This window comes from Mastigoproctus giganteus, chromosome 10 (genome assembly GCF_048544385.1).
Source record: "Mastigoproctus giganteus isolate SK-2022 chromosome 10, ASM4854438v1, whole genome shotgun sequence".
In the NCBI taxonomy this organism is placed as follows: Eukaryota; Metazoa; Arthropoda; class Arachnida; order Uropygi; family Thelyphonidae; genus Mastigoproctus; species Mastigoproctus giganteus.
The window spans coordinates 200,616,471-200,637,065 of record NC_143584.1 but is presented as its reverse complement, the minus strand read 5'-3'; the positions used below and the strand labels follow the sequence as shown (position 1 = coordinate 200,637,065).

At 35.5% G+C, this 20,595-nt stretch overlaps 1 protein-coding gene across 1 annotated transcript in view; it reads right to left on the bottom strand.

Annotated features, from left to right (window-relative positions):
* Positions 1-20,595, bottom strand: part of LOC150079775 (glutamyl-tRNA(Gln) amidotransferase subunit B, mitochondrial-like) — a 64,750-nt gene that overhangs the window by 42,511 nt on the left and 1,644 nt on the right. The window contains exons 2-6 of the mRNA XM_090383231.1: positions 16,325-16,511; positions 7,193-7,306; positions 3,108-3,306; positions 1,874-1,996; positions 501-614 (exon numbers count right to left, since the gene is read on the bottom strand). Of these exons, the coding sequence (XP_090239357.1) occupies positions 501-614; positions 1,874-1,996; positions 3,108-3,306; positions 7,193-7,306; positions 16,325-16,511 (737 nt within the window). The remainder of the gene's footprint in view (positions 1-500; positions 615-1,873; positions 1,997-3,107; positions 3,307-7,192; positions 7,307-16,324; positions 16,512-20,595) is intronic.

Here is a 20,595-nt window from a genome sequence, read left to right as displayed (position 1 = left end):
ATTCAAGTTCAATGCTGAACTAGTTGAGCACGATCTCATAACAAATAATGGGAAGGGCTATCAAACAACTTTTGAGAAAAGTCAAAACTGTATCACTCCATAGGGGGACTGCTTTGAGTGATAATCTTACATGGATAAATTTGGGATAAAAAAATTACTTCATGTGATAACAGGTTAATTGCATATATTCAGGTTAATCACAGAAACAAAGGTTCATTAAAAATTTGGAAAAGTCATCTCTCAGGTTTTGAAGCTTTTTTGACAGTAAGTTAATATGAATTATTAGAAAAGAAATTTTAAAATCAAATGATTTATCATAATTTTATTTAAAATATATTTTCTTTTATCATTTTTATACTAATAAAAGAAAACATCACAGATGAAGTCATTTCCACAATGTAAAAAAAAGTATAAATTCACAGCAAGCTTGATGAAGAATGTTAAAAAATAATAATAAAAGTTTATAAAGTAACATAAGAAAAACAAAAATTTCAACTTACCAATTGCTTTTGCAATAAAGCGAAAACTATTTATATTTTTAACTTCAGTTCTAACTCCCCAGGGTTCTCCAGGTCTGTTAACTGATATGTTTGCATCTACTCTTAATGCTCCCTCTGAAAATTACATCAGCATGAACTTCTATTAAATAAAATTTTAAAATAAAAATGAAATATATTTTTCACTCTTTATTATTAACATTTTCCTTTTGTAACAATTGTAAATACAATACAACTTTGAAATGATTCAACTATTCAGGGACAAGAACATCCATGATATAATGAAATATAAAAGGCTGCTGAATTTAACAATTCCTTCCCCCAACCCCCAGACATCAGAAAACAAAAATCCACAAAAACGAACTACTATATAACCTTTTGATAACACTGTTTTACATTACTTTTTATTGTCATATAGAGTTAAAATCTGATACTCAAAAAACATACATAAAATAGTTAAACCTTCAATAAATTAAGCCTACATTAAATTAAATTAATAATTAAAGAAACCTTTGTTTTTTTTTATTATTCTCAATTATACATATTATTTTATCTTTCCCAATTAAAACTTAGCTTTTCAACCCACTTATTTATCATGATTACAAAAAAGGACATTTGACAGTTTTACCCTTTACTGGTTGTGCAGAGTAAAGTTTTCACTTCACAGCCATAAAAATCCTTCTCCATTCCAACCACAACATATAACATATGTTGTGGCTGGAGTTGGGTAGAATGCAAATGTACCTCAATTTCAAAGTTGTTTTTGGATCTGAGATATATTTGCAAGGATTTTTTTTCTGTTCTAACTGATTTAAGGTATCGAGAAGCTCGCTAGTAGATTATAGGATGCCTGCTACACAAACAAGATTACTGACTGAAGTCACTGATAGCTAACAATAGTGAATTAGAGGTTTCTCAGTCTCATGGTCCTTACATGATGAGTTAGGCTGTCATACTACTCAGACAAGGAAAATTATTAATTTTCCTATTTTAATTTTATTGACCTTGCTTTGAAAATTCCTAGTGATATATATGTATACAGTTACCCCTCCAACTGCACGATGATAACTAGTGATAAATTAATATAAAATTTTAATGGCATATTTCCCAGGTTAACTTTAGTCTAAAGTTCAAAGGTGCACACCAAAAAAAAATTTTTTTTTTGGTTAGTTAGGTGGGTAGATTTTCTAATATAAATTTAAATAACAGAAATAAACTGAGAAGGAGTAAGAGACCTTAATAGGATATCTATTCCCACCTTACCCAATTTCTCTAGTTTATAAGCTGTGCTACAAAGATATATTAGGCATTGATAAGTGGGGGAAATTTGTTTATAATCTTCATCAAGTTTACTTTAGTGAGTTATTATTCCTTACCATTCATGATGCAAGAACATGTGTTTATTCTTTTTAATATCAACTGGAGCTCTTTAACTAAAGCAACTGCTTCTTCTCCATCTGAGAGATCAGCTTCAAACACCAACTCCATCAAGCCAATACCTGTTGACATAGAATATTAGCATTCAACTTAAAACATCATGAATTTCAAGCTTCTATTATTTTAAATATACAGTTGTGTCCCCGTATCCGCTGATTCAGTTACTTGCGGCAACCACAGAAAAAAACCGAAAAACTTAACACGTACTACTTGCGTGTCCGATACAATGCTTCCCTTTATTTTTTACAATGGTGCGTATGGTTTGGTCACCAACATTATAATGGTTCTTTAGAGATTTAACGGATGCACCGTTTTCAAACTTTTGAATAATTTCAAGTTTTTGTTTAATTGAAAGCACAACTCTTGCATTTGCCCATCATTTTCATGAATTCTGAACAAAACAAAACAAAAAAATTCTGACATCCCTGACATAAATAACGAAACAAAATTTGTCCTTTTGAGGTGCGACGGAACACAACAATCAACGTGACGCACTAAATCAAACTAAACATTTGGTCTCTTTTTTTTTGAGCGGTAGGTGTGAAGACAGCAGGGGTTGCAAGATAATAGGTACACTAATCTCCCAATGACGATTTATAACACCAGTTCTTGTTACTTATTTACGACTTGCAAAATATCTGTTTATACCTCTTCCAGTTATTACTTGAATTTTATGATTTCTGTTTTTTTTTATTTTTTTTATTTGGAGTCTTGAAGTGTCCCGGTTAATCCAATCCCGGTAAATCGAGAGTCTGCTGTACTTTATTATTACCGTGTTTAATGTTGGTAATGTCTTACTGCGTGTTTAATTTATCAATTAAACTTTATTATATGTATGTATGTACAAGAAAATTACGTTATATATAGGGTCAGCAGGTGTTCGCTTATATCCGTGGTTTCAGCCATCCACGGTAGGTCTTGGAACATATCCCCTGTGGATACGGGGGTCTTACTGTATATAAAAGTTCAACTATCTATGCACACACAAAAATGTATAAATATTCAAATACATTACAAAACATAAAATATTAAATCAAACATACAATTGAAATATCATTTAATGAACCAAACTAGCTACTTTAAGGTTCTTATAATACTTAGACAATACTAATAAAAGTGAAAGATAAATCTTATCTGACTTTAAAAAAAAAGTTCACAACAATTTTATTCTACCTGCTCTGTTTAAATCGATTAAGCAAGAATTAGCCACCTCATTGTGTAAACTTCTTCCACTATCTTGTTCTAACTGGATTTGCTTCAATCTTGCTTTATGTCTGTAAGCAAATCTGTGTACAATTGGGTTATACACAAGAAATTCAACTTCTCCGTCTGTTGCTAATGGTGATCGCTGCTGAGTAATTTGATAACCAGCCTATAAAAGACAATTAAATAGTATTTTCTGAATAACAAGACTGAAATTGCAAAAAAAATTTAATTTGGTTAATTCATACAGGAACATACATAATTAGATGTATACATTAGAGTAAGTGCACCCTGGATTTTTTCTGGGTGTGAAGGGTGCTACAGTTTATAAGCACATATGCAAAACACAACTTGTAGAAAAGAATAGCTCATAACCAAGTAATTTATGAATTTCACATGTAGCAAAACTAATAAAAGTGAAGGAAAAATGGGATCTGACTTTTAAAACAAAAACTAAGTTCAAAACAATTTTCAAATAATGGATACTGAAAATGAAGAAGATACTAAAAATAACAACAACAACAAAAAATGTGGTAAACAAAAGATTTGTCATTGTCTTCATACTTAGTATTGTTATTGATCCAGTAGGCAACCATGCTAAGGAAGTTATAGAACATCACTGAACAGGTTAAGGAAATAGCTGCAGTTCTGGATATGCAGCAATCTCAAATTGTGGAGGCAGTTCAGTTCGAGTTGCTTGGTATTGTACTAAGCTTAAAATAAAAAAAAAAAAAAAAACATTTCTCAAAAGGGAGAAGTATACTGTTATTTATGTCAATTGTACACCACTATCCATACCAAGGTTCCATTGCTTGTTGGTGACTTATTGGTGCCTACTTTATTATTCTACCTAACTTGTATAGTAAAGTTTTTAATTTCTTAATTAAAATTATTTCTTAACTTTTATTATTGGTGCAGTTTGATCAGTGAGACAAAGGGGATCAGAACATAACAATAAAGAAGTCAAATACAAAGGTAGAAACATTATTGCAAAAAAAAAAAAAAAAAAAATTATGGAAATAATTTTTATGGTTTTTATTAACTTATCAAGAAAGTGAATGGTAATTTAAACTAAACCAATCTTGTGATTGTTGAAGGCTATTTAAGATTCACTGTGATATAGAAATGTTAAGGTTTTAAACAGAATTTAAGATATCAGAGAGTATTTTCAAAAAAGAACACCACCAGACTGGCTGAACAGGTACAGCTACAGGTTTCCTAGCAAAAAAATTTTTTCTCAATTATTTGGTAACTTTCATATATGATTTCATCAGCCTGGATTTTGATACTATAAAATATATATATATACAGGAAATCCTTGACTAACGTGAGGGTTGCATTCTGCGGAACGCTACGCAAGTCAGATTTTACATAAGTCGGAATTCCCCCCATGCTTGTGCAGCACTCGCAACTGTGCTCACTGAATTGATTGAATCAAAAAAGAAATGTCCAACGAACTTGTAAATAGAATTAGTTATTGTATTTATTCAATTTTTTATCTCATGCGCAGGAAAAATTACAAAAGCGTGCAATTTAACAAAATTTCAAAATTAGAAAATTAGAAAAAAGAGGGGAGACAGGCATAATGTCAGTAAGTTTTACCTCTCGAGCATTGTTGCCAGAATCGATCTCTTCAGATGATAATGATAAAATGAAGAATTATATATCTCCACAGCCCTCAACCTCCACTGCAGAGGTTGATGGCTATGGAGATTTAGAAGGGGTTGGCTGCTCAGCCTTACGAAAGAACATATTAATGGATGACTGGGCAGTGGCTTTTTTCTTTTCATCATAGATTTTTTTGTAGCAAGCATATCATTCATCCCTCTGTTAACTTTTAAGAATCATTTGCTGTCAGGATCCATCTTCTCAAACCTTGCCATTGTCAATGCAATTTCACAAAATGCCATTGCCATCTCTCTGGTGATGAAGCATCTCAGCACCTCATTTGGTTCATCTTGAGCTTCGTCAGCATTTTCTTCTTTCACTATCGCTGCCTGCAAGTCAATAAGTTCTTCGTTAGATAATTCCTTCTCTTCTTCCTCTATTAACTCATCCATGTCTTTGGCATCAACTTCCAACTTAAGTAGCTCTGCAACCTTTACAATCTTATCTGTAACCTCTTTATATGATTTGTCTTTTCTCAAATCATTTGAAGCCTTATTTTTCCATGCGCCATTTTAACAACTTTTAGTAATTTCTGCCCAGGCCTTATTAATGTTTAAGATGGCGTGGTAAATATCGTAAGATTTCCAAAAGTCTCTTAATGCAAAATTTTTCTCATCGTCTACTGCAGACAATGCCTGAGAAAATGTTGTGGGTAAATAGTATGCTTTTAAATTTGAAATAACACCCTGGTCCATAGGTTGGATGAGTGAAGTCATGTTTTCAGTAGAAATATGACTCTTATATTCAAATTGAAATCATCTAGATGCATAGGATGTCCAGGAGCATTATCTAATAGAAGCAAAATCTTGAAAGGGACATCGTTGTCTTTACAATATTTTTCAACCTCGGGAATGAAGAGGCATTTAAACCAATCCGTAAAGAAAGAAAGAGAGAGAGAGAGAGAGATAATGTTATTCATGCGCTATGGTTCGAACGGAAATGCACAGGTAGGGTGGCTTTATTGATGCCATTAAATGCACGAGGATTTCCAGAATGGTACACAAACAGTGGTTTTAATCTGTAATCTCCTGCTGCATTACCCCCAAGCAAGAGCGTAGCCCTATCTTTTGCCTTGAAACTGGCATTGTATTTTCCTCTTTGGCAATGTACGTTTGATCCAGCATTTTTTTCCAATACAGAGCAGTCTCATCAACGTTAAAAATTTGTTGCGTTGCATAGCCGCCCTCATCAATAGTTTTTTCCAAAACATCAAAAAATTTTTCTGCAGCTGCAGAATCGGCAGTGGCAACTTCATTGCATATTTTAATGTTGTGGAAACCAGTGCAATGGTTGAACCCATTAAACCACCCGTTGCTTGCCACAAACTTCGGTTGGGGTTTGCCATACATATCCTTAATATCTTTATAAATATTTGTTGCTTTTGCTTGAATGGTCATTAGATTCAGGGGCACTTGCTTCTGAATCTGATTTTCCATTCTTATTATTAACAGCTGTTCCATCTTTGATATAGCACCTGAATGCTGTTTTGTGATCACTGTCGATCCTTTGACATGTTCTTTTATACGTACACTGTCCTTTAAAATAGTATTCACTGTTGAAGCAGCGAGACCTAATTCCCTTGCAATAGATGACAAACTTTGTCCTGCTTTGTACTTCTTAATCATTTTCATCTTCATTTCTAAATCAATTTTGTTTCGTTTCCTGGCACTACCAGCACCACTTGCACTTTTCGTTGGTCACTTTCCCTTCATCATTGTAATATGTAAATACGAATGAAGAGAAGTTTCTGAAAACTTGTTTTTTTATATGATTGAAGATTTCAGTGAAGGAGAACCCATTTCACCATGACAGCGTAAAAATCCACACAATTGGAGTTATCGGTATTATCGCAAATGCAATAAGATCAAGTTTACTACCTGTTTATAATTAGATGCACTAAGAGAAAAGCCCAATAAACTGGAAAGTACAAACTGTTTTTACTGTTTCATGGTCATGATCTCCAGAAACGTGCTTTAGAAAAATATCACAGAGGTGTTCAAAATTGATTCTTATAACCAGAACATATGATGACGATGAAAGGGTAGTGCAATTTCCATTATAAATATGACCTTTTAGAGAGATAAACAGCATAGTAATATAGCGAAATTTTCAACTTCCAAGGACTTGGGAATGAACTACAAAGAAAAAAAAAAAAATCAATCAATGTGCTATTGGGTTCATATTACGATATTTTCACGAAACCTTCATTTATTCCTATGGGTTGCAAAATATGTTTCCATGATTTTTTAAAGTTTGCACCAGCTGGCAAAAACTTACATAACATTGAATTTCTGTAAGTTGAGTATTACGTAAGTCGGGGAGTTCTTGTATATATACGGATTATTTCTTGAGATAAATAACTTTGTCCTGGGCTTTAACAAACTTACTGGCAAATCACCATAAAAATAGTGCTTTCTATCAAACATCGAAAATTTATGGACAGTACAATTGAGGGCTAGTGCTGTAAGTACTCCTGCCTCTACACATCTTCGATTCAAAACCTGAAAGAAATAAATGACAAAGATGAGTTCAGTCATATATAGTAAAACTCAGAGAGATATAGTAAGCAAAAGTTATTTTATCATCAAAGTAAAATTACTCCTTTTAACCTTATATATATTACATATGTACTATATATATATACTACTATAGGTACATATATATATGAGAGCTGTTCAATAAAGAATGATCATAATTTTTCATGAACAACTGTACTGCTTGCTATTTTTAGCTGAAATGCAGAATTTAAGACCACACCAAGCCGTATCACATACAAATTGCACAACTGACTCATGCACACAGTATGACCGTGGCAGTCATATTTATGCCTGTTCAGTTTTGCCTATGTAACAATGGATGTGACATGTGAGGAACACTATGCTGCTCTCAAATTTTGTTTCCATCTCAAGAAAAAACATCAGCTGAAGTGTATGAAATGTTAAAAGATGCTGATGGTGAATCTACACTTCCATATAGCACAGCTCACAGGTGATTCAGAATGTTTAAAAATGGACATGGTTCAATCACAAAAATCAGTGGTCTTGGAGTTTCAACCACTGCTGTCACCACAGAAACCATAAACAATGCGTCTGTAATTGTGAGAGAAGATCATTATATAACAGTAAGGCAACTGGCAGAGACGTTGAAATTATCATTAGGAGCACACAAGGAATTCTCCACGACCATTTGCATGACACATGTTTGTGCATGCTGGGTTCCAAAACTACTCACACTGAGCAACAGTAAGTTTCCATAGAGGAGGTCTGTCAGGAGGTCTGTAGTACAAGAACGAGGGTAGCCTGTGCGGACGTACATTTTTGCCGCTCCTGGAACAGAGAAGTTTTTTCTGATTTATTTTCTGTTTTATTAGCTTAAATTGGCATATTAACTTATTTTCTAGAGTAGCATTATATTCCTATTTACGATACTTAGATTAAAGTAACTTAGATAGAGATTTTGTAGGTATTACTTAGTGTCGGAAAGGGTATCAAATCCACGTGTTTACCATTCGTAAATAGTCGCCATTGTTACGCGATACATAATATCTCGAAATAGATAGCATAAGCTTAATATAGTATAGTACATAATATTGTCAATTAATCAGATAATTAATCTTGTTGAACTTCATCGTCAATTAAATTGTACCTTTAACTATACATATAACGACTTGGGTTACGTAACATAAATAATTAGTAAAAAATAAATAATTAATACTTAACTTGATACGGAAGTTATATAAAGGGATTTCGTAGATAACACTTGATACTGAAACATAAATATAGCGTTATAACTGTGTTGGGATATAAGTTTAGGGTTTTAATTTTGTACTGAAATTGAAATAAAATCGAAATCATGACTCAGACCAGAGCAGCAAAGCAAAAGGCTCAAGCTAATGGGAGTGCTGTGGCTCAGGGGAGAACTGAGGGGGGGGGCAGTTGCCCTCTGAATCACAGCCTATTAAAATGCACTACTTGCTTGATGTTTATGAAGCAGTCAGGTACGGGACGTGAATGTGCCATGGGGGATGTCTTTGTGTGTGCACGATGCAAGGATTGTAAGGAAATCAGGCGACAACTCAGCATTGTTATGGGCCTATATGAGAGCTTCAAGGACAGGGTGGATGCCCTCGAAGGATTAAAAGTGAGGGGGCCCATCAAGCTCTCAGCTGCCCACACCAATGCCAGAGCTTGCACTTGGTCATCGTGCAACAAAGCGGCAGCCCCCAAGGCAGAATGTGCTGGTCCCAAAGGAACTAGTAGTTGTTGGTGACTCTATTGTCAGGGAAACGGGAAACTTGCTTTGTAAAAAGGATAGGTGAAACAGGACCAGAGTATGTCTGCCAGGGGCAAAGGTTCATGACGTTGTAGAGCAGATATCATCTTTTAAGGGAACAAAAGGTGATATAGTTGTACACGTTGGCACTAATGATATTAAGAGTAGAATTACTTAACAGAATTACTTAACAAGTACAGGTCACTGTTGAAAAAAAGCCGTGAATTAGGGTTGAATTTGAAAGTGTCTGCAATTCTGCCCAGACACGATAGGAGGGAGTATATGATGAGAGCCTTGTCGATCAATTTGGCCCTGGAAAGATTGTGCAAGGCTCAAGGGGCAAAATTTTTTTCAGCCTGGTCGGTACTTGTTAACAGGAGAGACTGCTTCTACAGGGATGGGATACACTTAAATAGAAAGGGTGCAAGAATGTTTGCTGATGCTATCGAGGCAGTGTTAGGTGGGTCGGAAAACTGCTAGATTGGGGGGATACAAGGACTAATAGATTAACAGTAGCCACAGGCAGAGGTGAAAGTGATTCTTGCACTGCTTCTATTGGAATAAGCTGCAGCCTGGAAAATAAGATGCAGGATATTTCAGAGACTGCTGGGAATCATTGGGGTACAAATAAATACATAGGTTGTGTTAGGGTAGCTAAGAAAAAGAACAGGTGCATGTATACTTGCGTGTACACCAATGCTAGGAGTTTAGTAAATAAATTTGATGAATTTGAGGTATTGCTCAAAACATCAAAGGCAGATATTGTGGGGATTTCAGAGACGTGGTGTCACACAGATATAAGGAATGCAGAACTGGAATTTGGGGAGTACAATGTCTACAGAAAGGATAGACAGGATAAGAAGGGAGGAGGGGTTATGCTATTAGTTAAGAAATACATAAAATCCAAGGAAGTGAAGCCAGTCGACATTGCTGGCAGTGCAGTGTCGAGTCAGTTTGGTGTGACATAAGCATTGGGAGATCAAAATTGAGAGTAGGAGTGTGCTATAGGCCTAATGACTCTGATGAGTATAATAAGAAACTGTACGGGGAAATAGAGTGGGCCAGTAAATCAGAGAGTCTTATAATGGGGGATTTTAATTTCCCAGATATTGACTGGAATTTGGGGACTGGTCACACACACTAGCAAGGCTTTTGTGGATTTATTGGATGATTGTTTTCTACATCAGCATGTTCGGGAGGCAACTAGAGGGAGTAATACTCTTAATTTGATTATCAGTAGTGATTCTTCATGCATTAAGAATCTGCAGGTAAATGAACCACTAGGTGGCAGTGATCACAGTGTGCTGAAGTGGGATTTACTCAAAGAGATAACTACCATTAGGGGTAAAGGGAAGGGTTATTGCTTTCGTAAAGGCGACTACGATGGACTGAGACAGTATTTAAATTCTATACAGTGGGACCAACTGATGATGTTACCAACAGCAAATTCAAAATGGGAAGCATTCAAAGAACTTATCTTGGAAGCTACTAGGCTTTACATACCAAATAAGAAATATTGTTCAAGGTTTAGGCCTAAGTGGATGTCAGATGAACTAATGAGACATATGGCAGAGAAGAAAAATGCATGGGATACATACAAATTAACACGTGACACAGAAGCCTATGATAGATACAAGTTGATCTGTAACCAAGTTACAAAGGAGGTTAGGCAGGCGAAGGCAGATTACGAGAACTCTTTGGCAAGGGATGCAAAGAAAAACAGCAAAGAGTTCTTTACTTATGTAAACTCTAGAAGGAAGGGGATGAATCAGATTGGTCCACTTGATATCGATGGGTCAACTGTTGATGATTCTGCTCAGGTACCTAACAAACTGAATGAATATTTTGTGTCGACATTCACACATGAGGAGTTATTCAGCGAGGGGAATGCCAGAGGTGTATTCAACTCTGGCAGTAAGCTAGAGAATCTTGTAATAACTGAGAGTCAAGTGGAGGAGAAATTGTTGAAGATAAAAAAAAGAAAGCCACCTGGGGTGGATGAGATCTATCCAGTTATATTGAAGGAAGCAGCAAAGGAAGTAAGCAAACCCTTAGCCATAATTATGAGAGCTTCCTTGGACTCAGGGGAAGTACCCATGGACTGGAGATCTGCAAATGTGACCCCAATTCACAAAGAAGGATCAAAGGGCGACACAAGTAATTATAGACCTGTTAGTTTAACTTCTGTTCCTGGAAAATTAATGGAGGAACTGGTTAAAGAAGCACTGCAGGATCATCTAGACAAGACTTCAGTTATAGCTCAGACACAGCATGGTTTTGTTAAGGGGAAGTCTTGCCTGACCAATTTGATTGGATACTATGATGCAGTCACAAAAGAACTGGATGCAGGGAATAACTTTGATATTATATACTTGGATCTTAGAAAGGCTTTTGATACTGTTGCACATGGAAGACTGCTGCACAAATTGGAGCAGTGTGGCACTGGAGGCAAATTGCTGCTATGGATAAAGGGGTGGTTGAGGGGGAGAAGACAGAGAGTGGTAATCAATGGACACTGCTCATCGTGGACTAATGTTATTAGTGGAATCCCTCAGGGTTCAGTATTGGGTCCATTATTGTTTTCTGTATTTATAAATGATATTGATGATGGTATATTGAGCTTAATGTCCAAGTTTGCAGACGATACGAAGGTTGGCAGGGTTGTCAAGGACACTACTGACACTATGCTACTGCAACAGGATCTGGAAAGGTTGAGGAGATGGGCTGAGAGGTGGCAAATGAAGTTTAACATTGACAAATGTAAAGTACTACATATGGGAAACAGCAACCCCAGAGCAACGTATCAACTCTGTGGTACTACATTGGCAGTGGTAGAGAATGAAAGGGACCTGGGGGTGGTTGTGCAGGCAGATATGAAGTTTTCTGAGCAGTGCAGACGGGCTGCAAGAGTAGCTCATGGTGTATTGTTGATGATATATAGGAATTTTTCTAGCAGGGATAAGGAGGTGATTATTCCCTTGTATAAGGCAATGGTCAGGCCACACCTAGAGTTCTGTATACAGGTCTGGAGGCCTCTTTTCAAGAAGGATGTAGAGAGGCTGGAATGAGTATAGAGAAGGGCAACAAGATTAGTGAATGGAACAAAGGGTTGCTCTTACGAAGAAAGGCTTAAGTTTTGCAAATTACAGTGTCTGGGGACTAGGCACCAGCGAGGTGATCTGATAGAGGTGTATAAAGCCTTGAATGGTTTGAGCATGCTCAATGCTGATGGGATTCTTTCTCTTGCTCAGAATAATCACCTGAGAGGGCATAAATTCAAATTGAGAAAAGACAGATGTAGGATAGACGTGAGGAAATTTGCCTTTAGCCAGCGGGTGGTTGGTTGGTGGAATAGCCTTCCATCCCTTGTTGTGGAAGTTGATAGCCTAAGCCTAAATAAACTTAAGGCTGAGCTGGACAGGTATTTGGAATGAGTGGAGGGGTAAAATGGAAGCATTTTTTTTGGCTGATACTGCATAAGCTTGCATTCTTGCATCATATGCCTCTACTAATGCTAATGTTAAATAAATTTAAGGCTGAACTAGACAAACATTTGGAGCAACCAGATGGGTAAAATGGGAAGGGTTTTTCTTTATTTTTGGCTGATGCTGTATAAGAATGCTTTCTTGCATCATATGCCTCAACTAATGCTAATCACTAACAACATCAAAAAAAAAGAAAAAAGCTGTGGCTTCTGCAGGAAAGGTTATGGCCATCTCTCTCTTTTTTGACATTCAAGGAATGGTTTACTGGTATGTTGTGTCACATCATATGACTGTTTGGGACCTTACTACAGAACTGCACACTTTCTGGGATCATATTCATCACAAATGACCACAACTGAAAGCAGGTGGGTGGATGCTGCATCATGACAATGCAAGACCTAACACTGCTCATATTGTCATCCAGTACTTAGCCAGCATTAATGTCAAATGTGTTCCTCATCTGCCATATAGCTCTGACCTTGCACCCTGTGATTTTTTTTATTCCCAAATTTAAAGGAGCCTTGAGGAAAACTTTTCCAGTTATCAGAAGTTGTAAAGACAATGGAGGTAATTCTCAAATGCATGTCAAAAAATGGCTTCCACCATGTGTTTGAAGAATGGCAGAAACATTGCAGTAAGTGCATTTCATAAAATGGGGATTACTTTTAAAAGGACCACAAATATATGGATGATTAATAAAAGTATATTGTAAAAAATAAATTATGATCATTCTTTACTGAACAGCCCTTGTACACACTGAGTTGGCTCGACATTGGCAACACCTCCTTGTGTAGAGCCGACCGGGCTAGCCGAGTGGGTAAAGCACCTGCCCGGCAACCCAAAGGTCGCGGGTTCGATTCCCGCCTCGGGCTTGGATCAAAGTACTGCAAAAACTTTGGGAGGTGCAATATGGCCACAGAAGCCGATGCGCCAACAACTACCAAATCAAAAAAAAAAAAAAAAATCCTTGTGTAGGAATGGGCTAGTCTGTGATGCTGGAGAAGGCTCAAAGTTGGAAGCAGATGACATAAGATTATAGTTCAGACACATGGGTTAAGACAAGCTATGAGTAGAAAACTTGCTTCTTGTCCATATGGTTGTTGAACATTCTGGTCTCCTAACAAAGCTATTGACTGCAAATTTTGCCAACCTCTACTCCCACCATTGTTAAAACCTGATGGTTCTATTGTCACCTCAGCTAAAGCCAACTTGCTAGCATCCTACGTTTCTCCTGACTCTTGTATTGATGATCTTGATAAACCAGCTCCTAATGTTCCCAGTACACTCCATTCAATGCCTCCTGTGGTCTTCTGTCAAAAAGAAGTCAGAAGGATTTTGAACAATTGTGATGTTAAGAAAGCACAAGGTCCTGATGGTATTTCTTCACTTGTTTTCGAAAATCAGTCCTGAGTTCTGTGTTGCCATTTTACATTTTCTTATTTCACTGTGTTTTTTTTTTTTTTTCTGCTTGGAAATTTGCTCATTCATATCCAGCCAGTTAACAAAAAGGGTAAAAAATCCCCCCTTCCAGTTATTGTCCCATTACACTTCTACTCTTTCTAAAGTAATGGAGAAATACAAGAAGTGCCAACTCCTAAACTATCTAGAAACCTTTCATCTGATCAATGATTGCCAATATGGATTCCATGAGTGTCATTTCACTGGTGATATTCTGGCATATATCAACGAAAACGTTTGGTGAAATTCAAGCAGTTGATCAGGGGTGGCCAACGAGTCGATCGTGGATTTAATTTCGGTCAATCACGACGAATTTTAAATATACAGTCATCCCTTGATTTGTGCACCTTGTGCAATGAAATTTTTGAGATGGTAGATTGCGGCACACATTTTGAAGGAAAAAAGTAGATCGCATCACAAATTAAGTTGGCCACTCCTGCTCTAGATATTTTAAAGGCTTTTGATCATGTTTAGCATAAAGGTCTTCTAAGTAAGCTTCCATCTTATGGACTGCCAACTGTTTTTTGCAATTGGATATCCAGTTTTTTCTCTAGCCTCTCATTAGGTGTGATGGTAGCTAGCTCTTTAAAGGGCTGATTCAATGTCTGAAGCAAGATAATGCAAATTTTCTCATTGCACAATTCACCAAACTCTTATTTTGCAAACTTATTCTCTGATAGCATCTCTGCTATCAGTCTTCTAAATTCTCCACTACTGCTGATGATCCCTAAGGTTCAGTTCTTTCTCCCACTCTTTTCCTCTTGTATATTAATGACCACCTATCCATAGTTTTCCTAATGATAGCACATTGCCTTCCATCATCCAGTCTGACAAACTTTGCCCTGCACAAACAGTTTCAAATTCTCGAATATCCACTACCAATTCTTTAAATGCCGAACTCCAAGTAATTCTCCAGAGGGACAAAGATAACTTTAGTTAATTTCAATCCTTCTAAAACTCAATCCTGTCTTATATCTCACAAAAAGGATTCTTTTGCTCCTATGCTTATCTTTGATGATAGTCAGCTTTCTAGACAAGATCACATATCTCTATTAGGGATTACCCTTTCTAATCTCTCTTGGCATAAGCACATCACAAATATTGCTTTCTCTGCATCAAAACTGGGTTTTTTCTTTTGCTCTTGGTGTTACTTTTCTTCTAAATAGCTACTCACTCTGTACAACTCTCAAATCCACCCTACCATGGAATACTGTTCCCATATCTGGGTTACAAAGTCTCTCCACTCTCTGTCTCATAGCCATTCTGTTTCTGCTACATGCCTTTCTATAAATACTTCCATGGGCACTGTTCTTCTGAATTGGCTTCTATAATTCCTCCTCTCTTATCCAAATCATTCTGAACACACGCTGCAAGCAGTCGGCATCCTTTTACTGTTCAACTCCAAACTCGCAGAACCAACTTTTCTTCATCTTCCATTTTTTGGAACAACCGCCTTTTACAAGTATTTCCTGAAAATTATAATCTACAGAAATTGAAGTTTAATGTCAACAAGTATCATCTTTCATCTTCTTAACCTTCAACCCACACACAGTACTAAGTACAATAGGTTCTAATACCCTTTGTGTTTGGAGTTTTTATTAAAAAAAAGAAATTTCAAATGTTTGTGAGTTACTGCACTTTCACACTTGACCACTTAGCTGCATTTCCAATTCTAAATGATTATGGAACTATAATGGAAAAAAAATAAAAATAATAAAGAAATTAATAAAGAAACGTGTTTTATTATTAAATACCTGAGTCTACTATTTGTCTGCTTATTCATATTTCTTTATTTTTTATTTTTACTATTCAAAACTCCATAGGCAATATTTTTTAATTCAAACAGTCACTGTTTCATAACTGTTCAGAATCAGAATGTTTACATACCTTTTTACTGAAAATGAAGTTTTGAGTAAAAAGGTACATCTCTGCTATCAGCATCCAAAGTTAAGACTTTCCTCTTGAATTACCCTGTATAACGTTCAAACTGACTTGCACAATAAAATTAAGGTAGGCCAACATTTGAATGGTAGGAAACAAAAATTCATGTCTTAATGTTTTCCTTTTGAAATAAAGCGTAGTTTTGTGGTACTATAGATTTGTTAATTTTGTGTCCATTATATCTTTTATCTCTAGAAGTAATGAAGGGCCATAAATAAGATTCACAGTTTTCTTAGAAACAAAAATTCATTTTCAAAAATTGTTTGTAAGAAAAAAAAACCTAGATTATAAAATAAAATTTATAATGAACTTCAAAATGCATAACAAAAGTTTTTAGATTTACATATTTTATAGAATGCTTACAGGTAAAGTTCCAGGAAGTGCAACATCAAAGTATGATACCAAATCATTTGGAGGAGAAAGATATGTCACACCTGAACCAGAGAACAATTTTGAGTTGGCAGTAATCTGAGCATGTATTTCCAATCCCACTACAGCCTGCCAATCTGTTTTAGGCACTACTTTCAGTGCAGAAAGCCTAGGTGAAAAACTACAAAGGGAAAAAGAATTATACATCTATTTATCTTCTCTCTCATACTCACTCACAGATATACTATTTTGTACAGATATGCACATATGGTTACACCAAAACATTTTACAATATTCATAACAATTTTTTTTTCAGTCTTGAATAAATAAACTAGAATTGTAAATAAAACATTTTAATAAGTGCAACAAATTAGAATTAGGTAGTCAGAGTCCCTTATGCACATATTTTTAAAGATCTTAAAAATAAGGTTGTGGGCTTTGCACCATCAGTAATTGCATTGTTCTGGCACTCACGATCTCAAGGCCTTAGAATAACTATGTCTTTGCACTTTGAAAAATATGGACTTGAGTGCAAGTCCATGTGAATGATTATTATTATTATTGTAGCACTAGTGGAAGTTTGACAGTGTCAGCAAAAAATATAAAAAAAAAGATAAAATAACATTACCTATTCTCATCTGTTCATCCCCTCTAATAACATGTCTAGTTCTGCCTTAGATTTATTCACTTCAATTTAAACAGGTCTCCTTGCAAGTACCTAGTTTCCATGCACTGTAATTTGTAGAACTGAAGTCTTTTATGGTAAGAGTACCCCTTTGTGTTCTTGATTAATCTGGCTGCTCTTCTCTACACCTATTCCAAGATATCCACATTGTTCTCAAAATGAGGCTTTCAGACCTGTATGCAAATTCAAGATGTGGCCTAACCATTGTTGTATACAATGGTATAATCGTCTTCTTGTCCCTACTGGCAAAGTTTCTGTATATCATTGACAAAATGCTATGAGCTGTTTTCTATCAGCCTGCCTGCAGTGCTCAGAAAACTTGTACTGTGTAATAATTACTTTAATTTTCTTTCATTCTCCACCACTTTGAGTGTGGTACCATGTAATTTGTATATTATTCTGAGATTACTGTTACCCAGATGCAGTACCTTTAATAACTTGTAATTCATGGATATGAAAGTTGATTATCTTCCTACAGAATTACAATTTTTTGACCTGCCTTTTGTGTGTACAGACAGATGGTTCTCAGACTTATGGCAGACTGCATTCCAGAATGACATCATAAGCTGAAACTGATTTTGCACACAGATGTGATGATATTTTAGGGAAAATCATGGAGGAATTGATCAAGGGTGGAATTCAGGATCATTTGGATAGAATTGAAATTCTCAAGGATACTCAGCATGGTTTTGTAAAGGGAAAATCATGTTTAACAAATCTGGTTCGCTATTTCGAAAGGGTCACTCACGAGCTGGATTTAGGGAATAATTTCGACATTGTTTATTTAGATTTCAGCAAAGCTTTTGACTCAGTCCCACATGAGCGGTTGCTTTATAAGCTGGAACAGGTTGGAATCACTGGGAAAATCCTTAGATGGATAGAAGGATGGCTTCAGGGCAGGAGGCAGAGGGTTGTGATAAATGGCTATTCCTCAGATTGGGTTGATGTAAGAAGTGGGGTTCCCCAAGGATCAGTATTAGGACCACTGTTGTTTTTAATTTTCATAAACGACATTGATGAAGGGATAGAGGGCGTGATGTCTAAATTTGCAGATGATGTTAAAATTGGTAGAGTAGTTAATGATCACTGTCAAGCTGAGCTTCTTCAAAGAGACCTAGATAGACTTCAAGAATGGTCAGAAAAATGGCAGCTGTGCTTTAATCCAACAAAGTGTAAGGTATTACACCTGGGAAACAGTAATCCCAAAATAACTTATTCACTTGGTGGAGTTCAACTAAACCCAGTACTGGAGGAAAGGGACTTGGGTGTTACGATACGGTCAGACATGAAATTCTCTGAGCATTGTAAACAGGTTGCAAGGAAGGCCCATGGTATCCTATCGATGATCTATCGAACTTTTGCAAGTAGAGATAGGGACGTGATAATCCCATTATATAAGGCTTATGTTAGACCACACTTGGAATACTGTGTTCAAGTATGGAGACCGCACCTAAAGAAAGACATCGAGCTTCTTGAAAGGGTGCAAAGAAGGGTAACTCGCCTGGTGAGATCGGCAAAAGGGCGTCCTTATGAAGAAAGACTTCGAATATGTGGGTTGCAGAGTTTGGAAACTAGACACCTTAGAGGAGATTTGATTGAGGTGTTTAAGGCTCTGAGAGGCATCAGTAAAATGAATGAGGACAAAATTTTCAAGATTATAAATGATGCTAGAACTAGGGGACATAAATTTAAGTTACGCGGGGAAATGTTTAGATTGGACTGCAGGAAGTTTTATTTTAGCCAGCGAGTTATAAATTACTGGAATAAGTTGCCTTCATGGGTGGTAGAGGCCGACAGTTTGGGGAAATTCAAAGGTCATCTGGATAGTACTTTCGGGTAAGGGAAGCGCATAGGATGATAGGATTAATTTCCTTTTTATTTAATTTTTAATTTCATTTTATTATTTTTATTTATTTATTAATTATTATTATTTATTTATTTAATTTTTGTTTTTATCATTGTTTTGTTCGGATTTTTTTTTTTTTTTTTGGCTGGTGCAGCATAAGCCATAGGCTTTCTTGCACCATACGGCCGTTACTAATACTAATACTAATACTAATATTACATGGGATTATGTTACTGACTAAGAGTGCAATAAGGAACTTTTTATAGATACAAATACAAGAAGCATATTTAGTAAATTGTTGATCATGAATAAAGTATGTCACTATTATAATTACTTCAACATGAACTCTCATTAAGTGTTATCACTTTTCACTTCACTTATAACAGTCTTTCTACTATGTTACATTTCTTTATAACATCCATCATATGGGCATTGACCTTTCCTTTTATCAGCCATATTTAAGGATGATATAAATCAAAAATGAAGTGCAATGCAGAGAAAGCTAAAGCGTTCTTTAGGCCACTCATACATCAATATTTGACATAAGCCAATATGATGTATTAAATAGATTTTATATTAAATGTTGTCCACTAAGAGATACAAATCATGAATATAAAAACTCAATTAGTCTAAAAATAAAATCAAGTGAAAAATACATTCCTCCATATTCTAGTGATACATACCAGTTTCCTATAAGTATATTTTCTTTAGTTTGTTAATATTCAAAAACAAGCACAATTTCATTGCCGTACAACTATCATACAGAACAGTAGTATGCTGTTAGGTGATGTGCTGCTAATTAATTAGTAATGGGCTCTTTAAATCAGAACTTATTATATAAATGATAACCCTTAATTAAGGATATGGGGTCACTGATCCTGTCTTTAATTCAACAGAACAAGTATTTGTGCACACTGAAGAATTTTTCCCAGTCAACTGACTTCCATTCTGTGCTTCTCCCCCATCACCCCGATCACCATTGCTTAGTTATTTTTGATAGCTGCACTGATTTGTGTCTAATTCTATCATTATGGTCATCATGACCACTATCATTATGGTCATCATGACCATAATGATAGAATTAGACACAATGCTGTGAGAGATGTGGGGAGCATCATGCCCCCCACATCTCTTACGGCATTAATTTTTCACTATTAGCTATCAGGACTGTATCAAAACTATTAAACTTTAGCGCGCCATTTGCAAGGCAGACTGGCTGAATAAGTGAGAATTGATACCTGCCCTCTTTTCTGTAATGCATAAAAATCTATGTACCTTTAAATAATCACTTTTACTATAAGTGATTAATCTGTATTAGAGTCAAATCAGCATTTCTTTATGCACATCAGTATAAAGCAATGCAACATCTAAATTAAATAATCATAAAAATTGCAAACCTTCTCTGGTGGCAAAGTTAGAGGGCTTATTAACATGACTGTTCCAAAAAAGAAGCAAAGTATGATCATCTATGTACACACTTAATTGTTTCAAAATTTTTAAAGGTTTAGAGCAGTTTTAAAACTATGTAATCATAACAGGGAAGCACAAAATTGTACAAAGAAAATGAGTGTACAAAGAAAATTTTAAAAAAACTGTATGAAAAATGACTGATACCGTAGTATACCTTTGACATTTACAAACTTCAGGAAATTTTATATGAAATACATATTAATATTAATAAATTAAATTAAATCAATAACATATAATATTACTTATATTATTGATATTATTTTA